Source organism: Lineus longissimus, chromosome 17, assembly GCF_910592395.1.
Source record: "Lineus longissimus chromosome 17, tnLinLong1.2, whole genome shotgun sequence".
Classification (NCBI taxonomy): domain Eukaryota; kingdom Metazoa; phylum Nemertea; class Pilidiophora; order Heteronemertea; family Lineidae; genus Lineus; species Lineus longissimus.
Window position 1 is genome coordinate 16,239,017 of NC_088324.1, and position 20,253 is coordinate 16,259,269.

General features: G+C 41.2%; 1 protein-coding gene across 7 annotated transcripts in view; it reads left to right on the forward strand.

Moving 5' to 3' along the window:
• LOC135501831 (uncharacterized) overlaps positions 1-20,253 on the forward strand; it is a 78,535-nt gene that overhangs the window by 18,779 nt on the left and 39,503 nt on the right. For all 7 annotated transcript variants that reach the window (XR_010449651.1, XR_010449650.1, XR_010449648.1 and 4 more), the window contains 3 exons: positions 2,926-4,060; positions 13,465-13,574; positions 19,749-20,003. Coding sequence is in view for 3 of the 7 variants with exons in the window: in XM_064794194.1 (XP_064650264.1) it covers positions 3,034-4,060; positions 13,465-13,574; positions 19,749-20,003 (1,392 nt within the window). In the remaining 4 variants the exon portion in view is untranslated. The remainder of the gene's footprint in view (positions 1-2,925; positions 4,061-13,464; positions 13,575-19,748; positions 20,004-20,253) is intronic.

Sequence of the window (20,253 nt, forward strand, 5' to 3'; positions counted from 1 at the left end):
ACCGTAATACTTCAACTGAAAAACATTGGCATAGGAAAACATTTTTGAGTCCAAATATTTTTTTCACTTAATTTTTTTCTGCTCAAAATGAAGAAACCTCATCAGCCCCAAAAAAATTTTGGCTTTGAAAGGTTTGAACTTATAAAAAATTCAACTCTGAAAGATGAAAAAATCCAAATATTTTTTCACTTGTTTTTTTCTGCTCAAATTGAAGAAACATCATCAGTCCCAGAAATTATTTGACTTGAAAAATATTTTAGATTCAGATGGTGTGATCTCTGTTCTAATGTACGACATGTGTTTGGTGGATGTTGGCTCTGGCTGCACATCCCTGGAGGTTTACTATTGCAATGATAATGAGATGGAACATTTTAAATGGGGTCCCACCGGTGTTGTCGAGACTGTTATTTGAATAAGCTTTAAGTAACATTGCCAATGCCGGGCACAGAGTCGGAGATGGCATTATTCTCGATTCTGTAAAGAAGTATGGATTTGAGAGATATGGAACAGTGAATTCCTTAACAGGAGACATCTGCTCATTCACTGAAGCTTCAGAACTTGGTATGAGAAGGTAGTATGTATAGAATGTGATTGGAGCATGTCTTCCCCTGATCCATCCTGACGTCTCCAGGGACACACAGTCAAGGAGAGGGCCATGGCACATTCAACCTGTAATCCTGGTTTGTGACTGCTAGAATTTATGGCCACTACCTTCATGTCTCAGGAGGCCAGATTATTTCTGTCCTGTTGAACATGGAAGCCACTCGACTCATTGCAGCTGACAGGTAGCCAATACGTAATTGACTAACACCACCAGAAATTGACTATAAAACTGGCTAATGTCACGAATTATGGGACCAATGACCACATGGTTGTGTTAGTAATCATCCCATATGTATCACAGTGCTTGTATTGACACTTACGTTAACAAGTCTATGATGGTAGCATCTTGTAGACAGCTATATTAGGTAATACGGTGATATATGGGAAGGTTATATTGGGGAAATGCAGGGTTGTAACTTCTAGAGCTGCAGCTGTAAATTCTAATAATTTCTTCAAAATTGGTTTGCCTTTCTGCAGAATCAACTAGGAGGTAATTGGTCCCATGTTGGTAACTTGTCCCAGCAAAATCCTCAGGATAATGAGCGCTGGTGGTTGCCGGCCTGGCAGTGATATAGTGCCGCTTAAGATTTATTCGAGGGCTCTAAATTGTTGACACACATATCTGAAAATAATTGTCATAAAATTGAAGCTATTTCGACTAACTAATCGCATGACAAATACGAACCTGGCGAATTTCCATCAATAACCGGCAAATCAGTTTCAGCAAATGAAAATTGGCATTAGATTTAGTCAGCCAACCAGTTTGCTACTCAGGGATCGTGAAATGACAAATTAGGGCTCGCCGTGTCACCGGAAAGTAAACTTATTTAATCTGGGGAAGGTGGCCAATTTTGCAAGGTAATAGAGCCTTAATGGAGTGTTGGTGTTGATATGTGGATGTGGGAGATGCTATATTACGGTGGTTTAAGAGAGTATTAGGCTGACCTTAGTAAGCAGTGATATTACGGTGGTTTAAGAGAGTATTAGGCTGACCTTAGTAAGCAGTGATATCTGGCTTCACTTGGATTGTTTGTTTCCTGTTCCTTGTCAGAGATAGAAAGTGGCTCCTTACATTCTGTGGTCTCATTCAATTGGACATCGCCAGCCTCTTTTGACGATAACTTGTTGTTCAATTTAATGTGAAAATGGACAAACCCCCCTGGTTCTGTAAGTTCCTCTGTACATTGTTGTGGCATTTAACTTTGGTTTTGTTCCACGTTTTCCTCTCAGTTTGAAAGTGTTAATGATAATGACTTCATTCATGAAATCATAAAGCGAGTTTACTCCTTATCGAGATGTTCCATTTGGAATCTCATCCATGTCATTTACCAACACGTTAATTGGATTTTTCTGTTTTCTGCATGATTGATTGCGCAATCAAATAACAGAATTCTCCTGTGTTATTATGTGGTTCATTTTTCAGTGCCTCGTGAACGATCAAATCGGTCGTATATCTTAGTTAACACTTGAGGTCTTTCTGCAGGCAATAGTCATTGTCGATTGGGAAATAAACGTGGGAACTCCATTTGAGAGCATTTTGAACCAGCGTAATTGATTTGTCATGTTTGTGGGTGTCCCTCGACTCGAAATGTCATCTTCTAAAGTTCTTATATTGATTTGAGTCAATAAGGGGTCATGATAAAGAACAGGTACTATGATGAGGGGTTAATTAGAAACCAGCATGAAATGGGTTGAAAATGTGATTCAGCACTTTCTCAAACCAACTCTTCAAACACTGTGCAGCAAACTCAGTTAATGTTTAAACAGAAAAGTCAATTCAATGACTTTTATCACCAGTTTAGTGTCTAATCATTCGACTCTGTAAATAGTCAGTTTTTGTGCAGATTACAGCACAGTCGATTCAATGACTTTCTCGAATCTTGCCTTTACTTCACTATCAAGTTAATGGAATTGTTCGGTTTCTGCTTGATTTATTTCACACTTGCGATTAAATAATGACGCCTCCGAAGTCTTCGGCACTCACGTTATTATCCGATTGGCTTTTTACTCGACTGAAGAGGAAATGATTTACGGCATTTTTAGCCAAGATTGGAAAGTTTCCTTTTACTACTTGAGAAGTAATCGTTTCCCTGCAATCACAGAAGGACAATTCTCTGGTGAATCTTCTGATGGGAGAGTAAGTTTATCTTAAAGTGGAATTAGCTTCTGTTGATAGTTTTGGGAATTTCAACTGGCTTTGATGTGTTTGATGGCCCTGCATACTACTGGTATGCCACTTTGTTTCATTCACAAGTCTTACCCATCATAGTATATGATTAAAATGGCAATTTCTTTATGATGCCTTGTCTCTTGTCGTTGCAGTGTTAGAACACTCTAAGATGAACAGCAGTGTAAGGAGCTCTCATCAAGACAACTGGATCTACTTGTACAAGTGATCGGCTGCTAGCAGGGGAGTCCATCACCATCGTCATGGAGTCAGACGAGAAAGTGACAGGTGATCCCGGCGTGGTGGGGCACATCGACCCTCTCGGTGTCGAGAATCAGGCGTTTAGTGATGATGTAGCAAAGGTGGACTCTGATGGTAGTCCTGAAAGTTCTGATCAGAATATGAATCGGAATAAGAGTGAGAAAATCCTTGATTCGGATGACGTTTTAAGGACTAAAGAACCGGCAACGTTACAGGTAGATGTAGCAGAGCGGCCGGCTACGCTGCCAATGGACGTGAGGTCGAGTTATGTCGGGAATAGTGATCTGGACTCTATGAAATATAAAGATGGGATGGCCATGTCACCGTCGTATTACATGTTGACACCAGACGAGTTGTCACTTGATGGCTCAGAGTCGCCAAGATCAGATCATTCTGGGGCCACCTTTCACCCACCACCATCAGGGCAGTTCACATTTGATGGTGATTTGTGGAAAAAAGATGGTGGTGAGCGGAGTAATGACCCGTTGACTCTGGTGGAGGAAAAACATGGTATAGCAGGTCGTGGTGGAAACGCAACTGATGAGGCGCCCTCTGGGGGTAACGCACAATCGAGTGAATTGACTGCTGTAAGTCCAAACACGGGTCATCCATTAGCCATATATAAACAATCTGTTGAAGTTGAGATTAACCACGTCGGATCTGAAACTGCTGAGGACAAGTCTCCACGACGACGAGTCATTAAAGTTGATAGTAAAGACTGCCATTTTGGTGCACACGACACGTCCCGGGATAGTAGTCTTGACTATTCTTTAGATATCGCCGATCCTGTAGAGAATGGCAACATGGTAAATGGTGCTGCATGTATACGCATCGGTGACGATATCTTAGAAAGTTCAACAGATCCTGATGTTCCTCGGACAACCTCATTTCAGGATGTAAACTTGACGTTAGATCGTGAGCGTCCGTCCGTTAGTTATCGCTCCAATAGTAACTCGATGAACCAAGATTATTACCAGACGGATGTCGTCATGCTAGAGGAGATTATTCCACGCGTTTTCAACCCAGCAGGTAAGAATTTACATCTTCTTTTTTCAAAAATTCAGGTTGATGACTTTACTGTCTTTTATTATTGGAAAGAACGATTTTACAGTTTTTTATAACGGAATAAAGTAAGTTTGTTTGAAGCAAGCTTAAACAAAATATGCTTCTGAGTCCATTTAGAAAACCAAAGAGAATTGACATGAACCAATATAATCATTTTAGTAACATCACATAGCAAAGTTAAAGAATTAAAAAAGTTTTATATTTTCTTCTCTGGCAAGTAAAGTGAACATCTTTATTACACAAATGTTGAATTCCTTCAGGCAAGTGGATGAATTCTTTGAAGATTAAAACACTAATCCTTAACATTTGAAAAAAAACCCAAATAATCAAACATCCATACTCTAATAACCTGAGGCGGGCGGGGTATTGCTCTTATTCTTGCCATACGTTTTACGTTTTTCTTTGAAAAATTATTGGAAAATAGGCAGGATAGAAGTATGATTTGATTTGATCAGCTTTGTAGCTGACAAAGATAATGTCGCGGCAAGACCTTGGAACGAAAAACTGATGTTTTGAGTATCGAAGAAACGTGACTCCAAACCACTACAGTGGAGACCTTTGTTCATGGGACCAACGTTACAAAAAGATCTGGTAGTTCCTGTCAGCTTCGTATCCAGTATCAGGCCTCCCAAACCACTACACTGGAGACCTTTGTTCATGGGACCAACGTTACAAAAAGATCTGGTAGTTCCTGTCAGCTTCGTATCCAGTATCAGGCCTCCCAAACCACTACACTGGAGACCTTTGTTCATGGGACCAACGTTACAAAAAGATCTGGTAGTTCCTGTCAGCTTCGTATCCAGTATCAGGCTTCCCAAACCACTACACTGGAGACCTTTGTTCATGGGACCAACATTACAAAAAGATCTGGTAGTTCCTGTCAGCTTCGTATCCAGTATCAGGCCTCCCAAACCACTACACTGGAGACCTTTGTTCATGGGACCAACGTTACAAAAAGATCTGGTAGTTCCTGTCAGCTTCGTATCCAGTATCAGGCTTCCCAAACCACTACACTGGAGACCTTTGTTCATGGGACCAACGTTATAAAAAGGTCTGGTAGTTCCTGTCAGCTTCGTATCCAGTATCAGGCCTCCCAAACCACTACACTGGAGACCTTTGTTCATGGGACCAACGTTACAAAAAGATCTGGTAGTTCCTGTCAGCTTCGTATCCAGTATCAGGCTTCCCAAACCACTACATTGGAGACCTTTGTTCATGGGACCAACAATACAAAAAGATCTGGTAGTTCCTGTCAGCTTCGTATCCAGTATCAGGCTTCCCAAACCACTACATTGGAGACCTTTGTTCATGGGACCAACGTTACAAAAAGATCTGGTAGTTCCTGTCAGCTTCGTATCCAGTATCAGGCTTCCCAAACCACTACACTGGAGACCTTTGTTCATGGGACCAACGTTACAAAAAGATCTGGTAGTTCCTGTCAGCTTCGTATCCAGTATCAGGCTTCCCAAACCACTACACTGGAGACCTTTGTTCATGGGACCAACGTTACAAAAAGATCTGGTAGTTCCTGTCAGCTTCGTATCCAGTATCAGGCTTCCCAAACCACTACACTAGAGACCTTTGTTCATGGGACCAACGTTACAAAAAGATCTGGTAGTTCCTGTCAGCTTCGTATCCAGTATCAGGCTTCCCAAACCACTACACTGGAGACCTTTGTTCATGGGACCAACATTACAAAAAGATCTGGTAGTTCCTGTCAGCTTCGTATCCAGTATCAGGCCTCCCAAACCACTACACTGGAGACCTTTGTTCATGGGACCAACGTTACAAAAAGATCTGGTAGTTCCTGTCAGCTTCGTATCCAGTATCAGGCTTCCCAAACCACTACACTAGAGACGTTTGTTCATGGGACCAACATTACAAAAAGATCTGGTAGTTCCTGTCAGCTTCGTATCCAGTATCAGGCTTCCCAAACCACTACACTAGAGACCTTTGTTCATGGGACCAACGTTACAAAAAGATCTGGTAGTTCCTGTCAGCTTCGTATCCAGTATCAGGCTTCCCAAACCACTACATTGGAGACCTTTGTTGATGGGACCAACATTACAAAAAGATCTGGTAGTTCCTGTCAGCTTCGTATCCAGTATCAGGCCTCCCAAACCACTACACTAGAGACCTTTGTTCATGGGACCAACGTTACAAAAAGATCTGGTAGTTCCTGTCAGCTTCGTATCCAGTATCAGGCTTCCCAAACCACTACATTGGAGACCTTTGTTCATGGGACCAACATTACAAAAAGATCTGGTAGTTCCTCTCAGCTTCGTAACCAGTATCAGGCCTCCCAAACCACTACATTGGAGACCTTTGTTCATGGGACCAACATTACAAAAAGATCTGGTAGTTCCTGTCAGCTTCGTATCCAGTATCAGGCCTCCCAAACCACTACACTGGAGACCTTTGTTCATGGGACCAACATTACAAAAAGATCTGGTAGTTCCTGTCAGCTTCGTATCCAGTATCAGGCCTCCCAAACCACTACACTGGAGACCTTTGTTCATGGGACCAACATTACAAAAAGATCTGGTAGTTCCTGTCAGCTTCGTATCCAGTATCAGGCCTCCCAAACCACTACACTAGAGACCTTTGTTCATGGGACCAACATTACAAAAAGATCTGGTAGTTCCTGTCAGCTTCGTATCCAGTATCAGGCCTCCCAAACCACTACACTAGAGACCTTTGTTCATGGGACCAACGTTACAAAAAGATCTGGTAGTTCCTGTCAGCTTCGTATCCAGTATCAGGCTTCCCAAACCACTACACTGGAGACCTTTGTTCATGGGACCAACATTACAAAAAGATCTGGTAGTTCCTGTCAGCTTCGTATCCAGTATCAGGCTTCCCAAACCACTACACTGGAGACCTTTGTTCATGGGACCAACGTTACAAAAAGATCTGGTAGTTCCTGTCAGCTTCGTATCCAGTATCAGGCCTCCCAAACCACTACACTGGAGACCTTTGTTCATGGGACCAACGTTACAAAAAGATCTGGTAGTTCCTGTCAGCTTCGTATCCAGTATCAGGCTTCCCAAACCACTACACTAGAGACCTTTGTTCATGGGACCAACATTACAAAAAGATCTGGTAGTTCCTGTCAGCTTCGTATCCAGTATCAGGCTTCCCAAACCACTACATTGGAGACCTTTGTTCATGGGACCAACATTACAAAAAGATCTGGTAGTTCCTGTCAGCTTCGTATCCAGTATCAGGCTTCCCAAACCACTACACTAGAGACCTTTGTTCATGGGACCAACATTACAAAAAGATCTGGTAGTTCCTGTCAGCTTCGTATCCAGTATCAGGCCTCCCTCTCATCCATTTGCTGGTAAAGTCACCCTAACCAGCAGTCACTTGGTCACAGAGTTTGGGGTCTTAGTAACAGGATTCAGAAGTCCTTGTCACCTCAAGATCAGCCGACTCTTGAATCTTATCCTGTTCTCACAAAATGATTTCCCCAAGGTGCTGCACGTTCCATGATTGTCTGGCCCGATGACCACATAAGGCCAACCTCAACAAGGCTTGAGTGGCCCATTATTATGATATATCAACCTGGTTAGCTATAAGATTAATGCGGCTTGAGACAATTTGCACGATCTGCTCTGCACTATCAGGGCTATATAGTCACCAAGCAATCGATTCAGGTCTCACTCAAGTCGTCTGCAGGATTTCATTGGTCATTGTTATTGGTAATGATATTGAAACGTGTGTTGCATATTCTCGGTGCCATTATGCTGCTGAAAGGGAACAGTCCTGGTAGGCGAAGGTTCTTGTTGCTTCTGGAGCTGACAGTCTTGACACTTATTCACCCATAATGAATTCCCTAAGTTCCTCTCCAACCACGGACTGTCCGCCTGATCAACGGTAGTGAGGCTTGAGGGAGTCGTTATTACTTTTGATCAGCTCAAATTAATGCAGCTTGATTTACTTTGCACCAGAGTGTGTTTGTCAGCGAGCAAGCGGATGACCGAAAATGACCAACCATAACAAGACTTGGGAGACTACTATTATGATAGCAGCCCGGTGAGATCAGAGACTGATGCAGTGTGTCAATGTGTACCTATTTGGTCAGCACTATTGAAGCCAGTTAGTCACCCAGCGATCTGTTTCAGTGATCAGTCTCCACCAAGTCACGTGGGTGATTTCATTGGTGATTTTTGTTATCGCCCGATGTTGATGCGTGCGCTTCATACTCAAGGGGTGATTCTGATATGGAAAAGGTATAATTTTTTCAGGGTTAGGGTCCTCAAGGGTTAGAAGAAAAAAGTCAAAATTTTGAAAAATTTTCAAAGTCAAAAAAGTTTTGGGACTGATGATTTTGGGTCATTTGGAGCAAAAAACCAAAAAACAGTGAAAAAAAATTTTTGTACTTGAATTTTTTTTCAAGGTTGGGGTCCTCAAGGGTTAGAAGAAAAAAGTCAAAATTTTGAAAAATTTTCAAAGTCAAAAAAGTTTTGGGACTGATGATTTTGGGTCATTTGGAGCAAAAAACCAAAAAACAGTGAAAAAAATTTTTGTACTTGAATTTTTTTTCAAGGTTGGGGTCCTCAAGGGTTAGAAGAAAAAAGTCAAAATTTTGAAAAATTTTCAAAGTCAAAAAAGTTTTGGGACTGATGATTTTGGGTCATTTGGAGCAAAAAACCAAAAAACAGTGAAAAAAAATTTTTGTACTTGAATTTTTTTTCAAGGTTGGGGTCCTCAAGGGTTAGAAGAAAAAAGTCAAAATTTTGAAAAATTTTCAAAGTCAAAAAAGTTTTGGGCCTGATGATTTTGGGTCATTTGGAGCAGAAAACAAAAAAACAGTGAAACAAATTTTTTGTACTTGGACATTTTTTCAAGGTTTGGGTCCTTTAAGGGTAGAAGAAAAAAGTCAAAATTTTGAAATATTTTCAAAGTCAGCTATCCTGCACTGTTGGTGATGCAGCATTACACAGACCAGTCTTGCCTCTCAGGGAATTCATGGTCACCGGTTTTCCTGTCCAATTTAAGACAAGGGGATGTTTGGAAACTTTCGGGATCTCTTTTAACACTGAAATCATTTTCTGTTGACCAAATGTCTCAGTAATCAAATTGAGAGGATGTATATCAATTTGAATGGTGGAAATCCTGTGGGTATGACCAGGTCTGACCTATGAATGAATGGCAGTATACTCTCTCTCTCTGCAGGCTGTGATTATACCATCCTCTGTAGCACTAATCAAGTTGAGGCTGGCATAGCTATGTCCATTAAGGGCCGAGTGTTCTATACTTGCTGATCAGATGAATCAGATCAACTGTGGTCAGATGCCATAGGGCCGAGTCTCACTTCAAAGTCAGATGAAGACTATTGATTTAGCTCTTCTCTCGACGTCTGATCCACACCTTTAAGCATTACGGGCAAGAATCACAAAGACCCTCTCGAGTATCACCTCAAATTAGTCAAAAGGCTTCAGATAACTTTCCGTAAGACAACGGGTCTCTTGAGTTAAGGGACCAGATGATTAATTTACGTGTCTCATAGACAGCTATAAGAGTGATTGTCTGGAGGAAAAGATATGTAAACAAGCTGTTTAAAACTGATATGAGACTAATCTGGCTGATGTCTTGTATCAAACCAGCCACCAGTTCTTAATCTGCCAACCATAAAAAGTAAACCTAGACATGGAATCAAAAAGTCTTGCTCTCAAAACCCAGAAAATCTTAACCCTGTACTTCAGTTCAACACTCCAACTCTGAATACCTGCCAGTGTCATTCGAGCAGTTACAGTCCTGTAATGACTACTGCCTTTTGAAAGATTGAATAATTGTCGGAAGCCTTCTACTGCTTCCTGGCAATTGCTGTAATAGACTTGAGGGACTCTGCTTCAATTCAATTACATCTGTTCAGCCTTGGAGGACCAATTACAGCAAGAACAATCACATCATTCACCCCTTCTCCGCATTCTACTTTTATGATTGGAGAAGGAGTGTTTGAATAGAGCCATTGCGAGAAGGCTGCAACAGCATACCTGGGAGTGAGAGAGTCACCGGAACCAATTAGACGAACCACCTGAGCAGGAATCACAATCTGATGAAAGAAGGCCTAAGATACCTTGTCATTTGGCGGAGTTCAGAGAAGAATCATTCTCAGTGTTCTCACTTTGATTGGCTGAGATAGAGGTACAGTGGAACCCCGGTAAAATGACCACTCATGGGACCGAGGTTGAATGATTGCGTTACCGGGGTGGTCGTGTTAGTGAAGTTGAAAATCAGGGGAAAAAATGCATGATTAGGTTTTCCCGCCAAAATTGTTGAACTTTTTCATAAGTTAAAAATTCTGATTACATATGTCCTGTTCGACTGTCAGTTCCTCCATTCCAGTGCACCTCTTAAATCAAAGCCTGTCCAAAGCTCTAACGGCACCTGTGAATTCCCATCTTTGCATCAGTCTCATTTTCTGAGAATTCCATGGAGTGACCACTTTTTAACCAATTCCATATTTGAGAGGAAGAACAAAGTAGAAATGGCAGCTAGGCTTCCCAAAGGTGCCGTCATTCTCTTCCTTGAGAACAGCATAAAGCTCTTTGTTGTTGGTGTGAATCATAACTTGTTCTTTGTTCCAAACCATTGTCCCTTGTCTGTATCCTAGTGGATGTGGGAGAACAATGGAGTGTTTTCATTGACGTGGGGTAGATTGAGTTTCTTCTTTCTTACTCAACACTCCAGCTTGAAATACAATACAAAGTGAGTTATATTTTCTGCATGTATCATTTGCAGGAAACCAGTAAAGCGTACTTACCATTAATCATTGATGTTGATTGCGTATTAAGAACACGTTAAGGAAAATCAAAATGATAAATAGTCCAATATATTCCACCCTTACTTTATTTTCGCATGTCACTCTTGAGTATTGCCTTACTCACTTGCTGATAAGTATGCCCCATCGCGCTGCCGAGAAGTGAATCCAATTTCACTAACGAGCTGCTACTTTATTGCTAAGGGACGTCAAATACTTAACTTGGCTGTTCAAAGTCTTATCACGGGACTAACGAAAAATTCATGAAATTTCTGTTTTGCTTAAATGATAAACTGTTCGTGCCTCTGTACTTGTTACACAGTAACTTCCGACAGCTTATGGTGACATAGATGTAACCAGAGAATACATTGAAATGTGATGAAAATTTCAAAAGTCCCCATGAGAACTTCTTGAAACTTCTAATGAGTATTCCACCTTACATATACATAATGATAGCAGTCTTGCAGCCGATTCAGAAAACACGAGAATGCAGTTTTTTATGGAAACTAAGGATTCTTGCAACATTGTTGAAACCACAAGAGGAATCATGATCATGAGATGTCTTTCTGAGGCCCGCAATGGCCACCATCCTGATGTCCATGGAATATTGATATGAAGATGAAACCTCATGGGGAAAAAGATGATGAAACCTTATCATGGATGTCTTTTATCTCGCTAAAGACAAAATCATTTTGACTTACCAAGGTCTGTGCTAATCTACTTTACAACACCTGTCACAATCATGGGTGCCCTGCAGAGACACTCTGGGGTATTGGGCTGATAAAACACTTGGGGAACCTGTGATGGACTTAGCAGCCAGCAGAGGGAATTGTCAACCCCTTGGATTGACATCACACCTGTGTAGGAGACCTCAAGGACCCAACCTCTGTCCAGATCACACAACATCTCATCACATGAAAACTAACCCAAGAGAAAGTGGCCTGTTTGTCTTGAAGACATTCTTTGGTCCTCAGAAGGCCGCTTATTGGAAGAATAGCTTGGTCGGGAAATCGCACAAGTTGAAACAATCTCACCCAATTTAAACCCAGCCAATCAACTGTGAGGTAATCTTGCCAGATATGTAGGAGTTGCCGTCATGAGAGGGACGATCTGTCGGGACTGATAACGCATAGCTTTGAAGTGCTACGCCAATCAATAAACATAATCAACATTAACTGGTATCGCTGGATCAGTCTCAATCCCAATATGGGATTTTGATTGGACAATACATCCTCAGCTGTGATTTGTCTTTTTAATCGTTTTGAGGCAGAAGTCAATCAGTGTTGTTCAAATCAATGTACACAAGTTTGATAGGTTCTGCAGTTGGAATCACTTTAAAGATTTTCAAACCTTCCTCTTTGCCTGGTTCTCATGTGAAGTTCATTGTGAAGCCAGCATCATTAAGGCAGGAAGGATACAAAGGTTCGTCGGCATCTTGCCTTCAGGCCTCGCTTTATAGAATATCAAAGTTTCTACAATAACTATGATCTCACTTTCCTTACCTACATCTAGGACTACTTACCAATCCACACAGTCTGCATTTTCTTGTGCTCACAAAATAGATATTACTACAAACCTCATTTGCTTTCTTTAGTCTAGAACCTTTTCAGCTTTCGTCTGCTAACTAAGTGCAGATTGAGTGGAAACGAACTGTATTCATCTCCTGAGGAAGTTGTTAGCGGATGAAACAAACACTGAGAGTGTTTATACCTTAACGAAGTCAAAAAAGTTTGTCAGCTTTATAAGTTTTGATAGAATTTGTAACAAAATAACGACTAGCTGATGGCAACTGTAGTCACATTCCTGTTATCAGTCTGTTTGCCAAGAATCAATGGTTTTTCTCCGTCTCTCTTGTATTTTTTTATCAGAAGTCTTCACCAACTGAAAAATTAATCGTTAAAATTTTGCCTGCACCCCCAGAGCTTAAATGAAGTCTCAATACGTTAACATTTTATCTTGGAATCTAATTATGAATCCTTGGCATTAAAAACCATTTTGAGCCATAAAATACATTTCACTGTCCTTAATATCATTCTTACAATCTTCTCCCTCAGGAGGCCATATGACAGAATTTTGCTCCCGGCAAGAAATTTACTTGACGTTTATTCTGTTATACAACTGATGTAGACAGTGTAGTTCATTGTTTGGGGAATTCTATCACATGTCTAAGTATAGGCAGTCTCCGAGATATACAGTAGTTGGGTTTTTAAGTACCATTCAGCTGATGCCATTAAATTAATTTAATTTTTTCAAGTTCTTGAAGTCAAATTCACTCAAAATATCAGAAATATCCAAAATTAAATTTTTTTTCCCAAAGATATGAAATGTAGAAAAATTTCAAAATATCAGAAGTTGTGGTCTAAAAAAATCAAAAAATTCAAAATACAAAAAAATACAAAAAAATGCAAAAAACACCGAAAAAAAGTCAAAATATTAAAATTTTCACAATTGGCTTAATTTTCAAAAATATGGTTTTTTTTGGGAAATTAAAAAAATTTTCAGTAGGACTTGTAACCCTCGTTTACAATGGACTAAGCTGTAGTAAAGGCAACAGTGTGACCCTTGATTGGTTTAAAATGTGTGTTTCTTATATTTTCAGGTCTGAAAAGTGCTCAACATGTGGCTACGGTGATACCAACTGAATGTCACGGATGGACGGGGGCCAATATCAACCCTGAAACCATGCCACTGCAGCTTATACAACTAGAGGTAAGGCTTACTGTATGTGTAGGATAGTCTGAAACTGCTAGCAGCTTCAGCCAGTACTTCATTATCATGTTCAGCCATGTGGCATTGGTCTGAGCTGTTACTGTCTGAAGGGCCCAAGTCCAGCCTGGCTGAGGTCATTGGTGATGCCCAAAGTCCAGGTGAGCCAATCAGCGTTTGAGACAAATGCCAGCATTAGCTCAATTAGGCGTTATCTCCTTCAGTTAATGTCAGTTACAATTGTAATGTGAGGACTCAATGCCAATGCTGCGGCTAACAGGTATTGAGCAACGAGGCCGAGTAGGTTGGTACACTGTCCGTGGTCAGGGTTGTCGTCTTGTCAGCATAGTCTAGAGCCCTCTGAGAGGGTGTGACAATGTGTAACGTGTGTGTTGGATGATTGAAGCAGTAACATTTAGTGTGAGTTGCCTCTGATGGTTGTCTGCAAGCCCAAGTAGTATCGAGGTGCGTGACTCATCATAATGTCAGTTATACCAGAGCAAGTTGTCCATTTCTCAATTCAGGCAATTGATGATGATTTAGTGAAGCTGGATCAAATAAAATGGGGAAAATGTTCCCAATAATGTGAACAATGTCTACATTGAGAAGCGATAGCGATCATTCTATGGACCATGTGGCGAGGTTAAATACCTACTTCATTAGGGAGAGAGACCATAAAGGTGTGATGATGTGTTCACCTGAGGTCATCACAGCAATGTCACTGCAGTGAAGGTTGGACTAACCAATGTCACTGCAGTGAAGGTTGGACTAACCAATGTCACTGCAGTGAAGGTTGGACTAACCAATGTCACTGCAGTGAAGGTTGGACTAACCAATGTCACTGCAGTGAAGGTTGGACTAACCAATGTCACTGCAGTGAAGGTTGGACTAACCAATGTCAGGTAGGCGTGGATATTAAAGCAGCATGTTTAACTACTCCTCAAAAGTGACACAACTCCACAAACTCTGTCATAAAAAAATTAATGACAATCAGCATGTTGGGACTGCCTGTCAAAGGTGACTACACAGCACTGTAATTTAAATTTGATGATGATGAGAAACTAGTGTCTTCCTTGTGCATCAATATTGTCCTTGATTCTAGCCAATTGCAGCAATCTCCTATTTACCTCCCAGAGCCTCATCCGGCCTGTTCACACCATCGCTTCGGTAATGTACTCTAGGTAAACACTTGTCCGCTCCTTCCAGCCAATTATGCTAATGGAAGACGCAGAAATCTTACAAGATTGAGGCAAGATTTGCTTGTAATAGACTCGGGTCTTGGACCGAATCAGTTTGTCATGGTTGTTGGTTAATCTTGTGAGCACGTGAGATACTGACCATCTCTGTTCACGACAGACTCAGTTCTTAGGCTGTTGAAGTTCCTCATTGGTAGTGTTGGACCTCGGCTAAGGAGTTATTCACCAACTAATTCTACGTCAAGTTGACCACCAATGTTGCTCTTGAAGAAAGCACATGACCAATGCAGTTGACAATAACATGGCAGTATCTTCTCCATTGATGGGCACAGACATGGCCACACTAAACCACTTTTCCAACACTATCTTTACCTACTCTACATACACCGTTGAATAGAGCCCATAGCCATATTAGTGTTTCAGTGCTATCTCTAATTGGTGTGTCCCTCTCATACCGATACAAATGCCTAACAGGTCCTGGACAAAGGCCCCGATAAGGCCATGTGACACATATCTGACAAGCCTTTTAAGCTAGGCTAACCCTTCCGTAGGATAATACCTTGCCTTGCCTGGATTATACGCACATGATTATCATCAGAATGTGACAACCTTGGTTCTATCAATAAAGTCTCTTATTAGCTGAACTTAGAGGAACAGTTGTAGGGCATTCCTTGATGTTTCATACCATCAAGTAATGGCTTATGATGTTGCTTTGAGATGGACCCCTGGATGGGAGGGACTCAATGGCCTGGGGTGGGATGGCTAATGAGTTTGTTAGTGAAGGTACAGTTGTAATTAGAGAGGCAGAGAAAGGTAGGGCCAGCGGGTCTGAGTACGACAAATACTTAGCTAATTGTGGAGGAAGCTAAATGAGGTTCTTCAATGTGAAGAGTTTCAATGACATTGACAATGGTTATGGAGAATATCTCTTGAGCAACCCGAAGACATTTCACGTTTGCTTTCATGTGTCAGTTTCATCAATAATTACAGTGAGACTCAGAAATTTTTTCAACTTTCAGAATTTTCAAAGTCAAAAAAGTTTTGGGACTGATGATGTTGGTTCATTGAGAGACAGGTTCCGCATTTCTCCATTTGGCAAGCTTCAAGAAAGCTAAGTGATAAACAAATTCCTTCACCCGGAAATTGAATGACAAATACTCCTTCACAGGTTTCACTGACATCAGACACATTGGAGAAATTAGTGGCTGTCTGCTCAAATTCCCAAAGATCAATGAGCGCGTAATTGTTGGCAGGTTTTTGTGGCAGTGGTGAAATATCCATCGGGCGTGTTGAGAATTACTGATTGGGTTTGGTTGGCTGATCAATAGATTTCAGGATAAGCCTGATCTATGCTGCCAAGAAGGATGGTGGTTTGCTACTCGTTGCTCTCATCGGGTGGAGCGATGTGGCACGAAACATCTACCAATTGATGTACTAAGTGATGCCAAGATGATCTTGTTCTTGATACTGTGCCTGGCATTGCAGTTCCTTTGGGTAAAGACAGAGCAATTCTCAATGGCAGTGTTTGTATTTCCCATGCAGACAGATCTCACACTTGATCAATCTGTACCCAATGAAGTCCATTAGAACTATTACACTTGATCAATCTGTACCCTATGAAGTCCATTAGAACTATTACACTTGATCAATCTGTACCCTATGAAGTCCATTAGAACTATTACACTTGATCAACACTACATAGAAGCCAATGATAGGATATGTCTGTTCTGAATTATCTAAAAGCGATCGATTCCTTTGAAGTTGGTGTTGAGTGTTAAAATGATTGTGTCTCCTTAAACTGTGAGAAACTCCATTAGAAAGGGATAAGGCCGGCAGCATGTTCTCATCGACTTCACAGCAGATTTTCCTCAAGGACATTCTTAGACAGAGGCAAGGTCATTACTGTATCAACTGTAGCAATCACTTCACTTCTCTTTAGAAAAGGCTGATCTTCTGTAGCTTATGAAGAAACATGTTAAAAACATCCATCAACAGTCGACATCAAAATGAGCTTGGATTCACCTTGATATTCCAGGGTTGAGATTGATTGGGTTTTTTTTATCTCTATCATTCCAAAATCATACCAAGAGGATTATTGGTCTGTTCAAATTGCAGTGTGAAGTGGAACATTAAAATGAAAACTACGACTTGGCCATCAGTGGCCACCAGTTAATTGGACAGGTCTTCATGTTCTTGTTTGGTGTCAGAAGCACAATACTGGTCCTCTCCCCATCCAGCATTCAAGCAGGGTGCGTATAGTCCCATTTTGGTCAAGGCACCCATTAATGTCTGGGTCGCTATTCAGCATTTTTTGCCCCGTTTCCCCCTATCACTCGTACTAGTACCCTCCTCATGTCATCTCTCCATGGACCATGTCTGTTCACTCTCCTCGTTCAAATCTGTGCTGACACAAAGAATTCTCCACAACAAAAGTATCCACCACCTTCAAATATCTCAATCAATACAGTGTCACTGCTTACTGCAATCTCCCAAGCCAGTAACGTTACCAGCACCAATAAAGATTACTCTCATGTTTTTCCCAATCAAGGTTGGCTCTTCTTTATGCCGAAGAGATTATCCATGTTGTGACAATTTATCCGCAATGTAATCCGTCGATGGGATCACTCATCGTTTTGATGTCGTGTATTTGGAAGTTTTCCTCATTGCTCGTGTCTTGGTGTAATCAGTTAAAGGGAATGGCCCGCCAAAAAATGGGGAGTTTTGAACGGCCCGGTCAAAACCTTAGGCGGGAATAAGGTTTCATTGATAAATATAAGGAGTTTCAAGGCCCCCAAATCACTTGTAAGGTTCAATAGATACTGGCCTTTCATTGGTTTACCGTCTGCGTATCATTTACATACTCTCATTTTGAAAAATATGACAATATTTACGATCACGTTATTGATTTTTGCAACATTTTCGGTAACGCGCCCCTTGCGGATCTGTAAGGTACCATTCGGATGCTTGAAAAATGCTTGTCTCGTCGATTCGCTCGCGGATAAACGCATCAGGTTGACTGCAGCAACTTTTAATTGTTGGAGACAGAGAAGGAAGGAATATGATTATCAGTTTGATGAAAACTTTGCAAAGTTTCTTCTTGGGACTCGAAATCCATACTACTATTCTTTCCATTTTCCATTTTCTCCTCTCTCCAACTCACTACTATCGCTATTGACTGCGTAACATACACTAACATTCTTTCGCTATCATTGTTAACTTCATTTACTAGAACACTGGCCTCTTTGTAGCCGATTATGTAACCCATAGTGGAAACACCTGACAGCGCCGCCCGGCATGATCCACGTGCTACTGGCATATTTATAACTCGTAGTAAATAAGGTTGTAAAAATATGCAAATGAGATGCCGTATATGGAAACCATGACGTCACTAAGCAGTTCTTATTTCTGCTACGGGTGGCGCTGTTGCTTGCTTCTGGAGGCGCTATTCAACCTCTTTAAGCCATCATTTACCATCCATTCAATAGAATAGTTCAGGGTAAAGAATGTGCTGAGGTTAGTTAGGCAGCACCGATGCTGAGCATTATTGGAGCTGGTGAATGTGATTGCATGTCTATAGTGGGGAGTGGGATGATGATGCTGAAAATCCTGAAACTGACAGGTATGATTCTCTCTTAATTCATGATGGACCCTCTTAATGATCCTGATGTAGAACGGGCCAAAAGGTAAATCTTTCTCATGAACAGGGAGCCGATGGTTTCGTTATCCTTCAGACCAAAGGATCTCCTCTTGACACCTTCGATCATGATGGGTTACATCTTTTATGTCAAAGCTAAGCGATTTCGTGGACAGAATTATAGATTATAGATCGACTGTAGGAAATGGCAGGATCGAAGTAACAGGTTGTGTTTCCTCAATAAGCAGGGAAAAGGTGGCTCTGGCCATATGAAAATGCTGATCCATCTTTAAAGATGGACAGTATGGCAGGACAATGATGACATTATCAGACACATTGACGACTTGATGGGAAATGTGTTGTCAGACGGTCCATCTTAGAAAGATGGATGGTGGCAGTGCTGTCAATTCCGTTTACCTTGGCGGATATTGTTGTGGCACCTGTTGTCACTGTCGGAACATTATTTGCTAAAGCTTTGATGAGCAGACTGCTGATGATCAGTTTGTTATATTCCTTATCATAAGCCAATGTAATTAGTCTGGTCGACTTGGCTGCTGTGAACAAAGAGATGTAAGATATGAGACACTTTGTCTGATTTGTCCGCAGTGTTTAGTTTTGGAAGGGTTAAACTCTCTTGGTGACATCCTTCCCCTCCAACCTGACTGAAGATACCTCGTCCAATCATATTACACTATTACCATATCATTGCCTCTTTGCCAAATTGCACCATTTTTGCTATCATTCTGCGAGAGGATATCACCGTTAATGGATTGGTCTTTTCCGTCTTATTGGTTGGATGGGGACAGCTCTCTGATCGATGGAATATTTGATGTGGTGGCACAAATTACTTGGCACGGTTATCAAAGTGGCAGAATATGTTGCTGGTTGCGTCTTAGCTTGAAAGTAGGCATTTAAGTTTTGTTGTCTCATTTTATCAAGGCCACTTTCAAAAAACATAGATACTTCATGGCGATGACACCTGTTAGTGAATCCTTCTCTGAAATATAAGTTTTAAGAGATGGTTGCACTTACTGAAGCATTGCTGACGAAGCTATACTTGCCCAAGGCTCCTGTTTGTTTCTGATTGAATGGTTGCGATCATGAGTAGGTTTCTCTATTAATTTGTGGTGCAATATGCCCCAGGGCGGTGTTTCATGCTCGGATCGTTTTTAAAGTAGTTTATCAAGGTCTTATCAGGAATAGAGGTTTTTCGTCCATACGAAACATGAAGTGGTGAAATTGGTCGGAACATGTTGTTTTTAGTTGTTTAGTTGTACTTAGAACTTTTTTTTACCACTCCAATTAGTATGATGTTAAACTAATGTCTTCTCTTCTCTCTACTTCCAGGTTTCCAAAGATGACTACACGACCGCCTTAACGATGCTGGGAAAAGACGTCAAAATCGCATATCATACGTTTTTCTACAACAAATGGTTGCAAATTGGCTTGTTTTCCTGTGTGTTCATCACGTTATGGATGCTAGGCTTCCTGCTGTGGCACACCGGTGGGCTTCCAGATCGTATTGGCATCGGACTCTTCTTCATCCTGGCATGGATGTTTATGGTCATTGGACTGGTCTTGTGTCGCATCGCACGCAATAAGGTAAGAGAGGAATTAAGGCATCATAACCTGGGGTGGGGAATGTTAGTAAGAAAGAGCATATCAACATTCTCTAGCATCTTTCCAATGAACGGTCATGTGATTAGGTTTGCCAATGGTACCATTAGCAAGTTTCCAATGAATGGTCATCTCATAGCAATAGGTTTGCAGGTGGTACCATGAGAAAGCACATATCAAGAGCTGTCCAATAAATGGTCTTGTCAATAGGTTACCAATGGTACCGTTAGAAAGT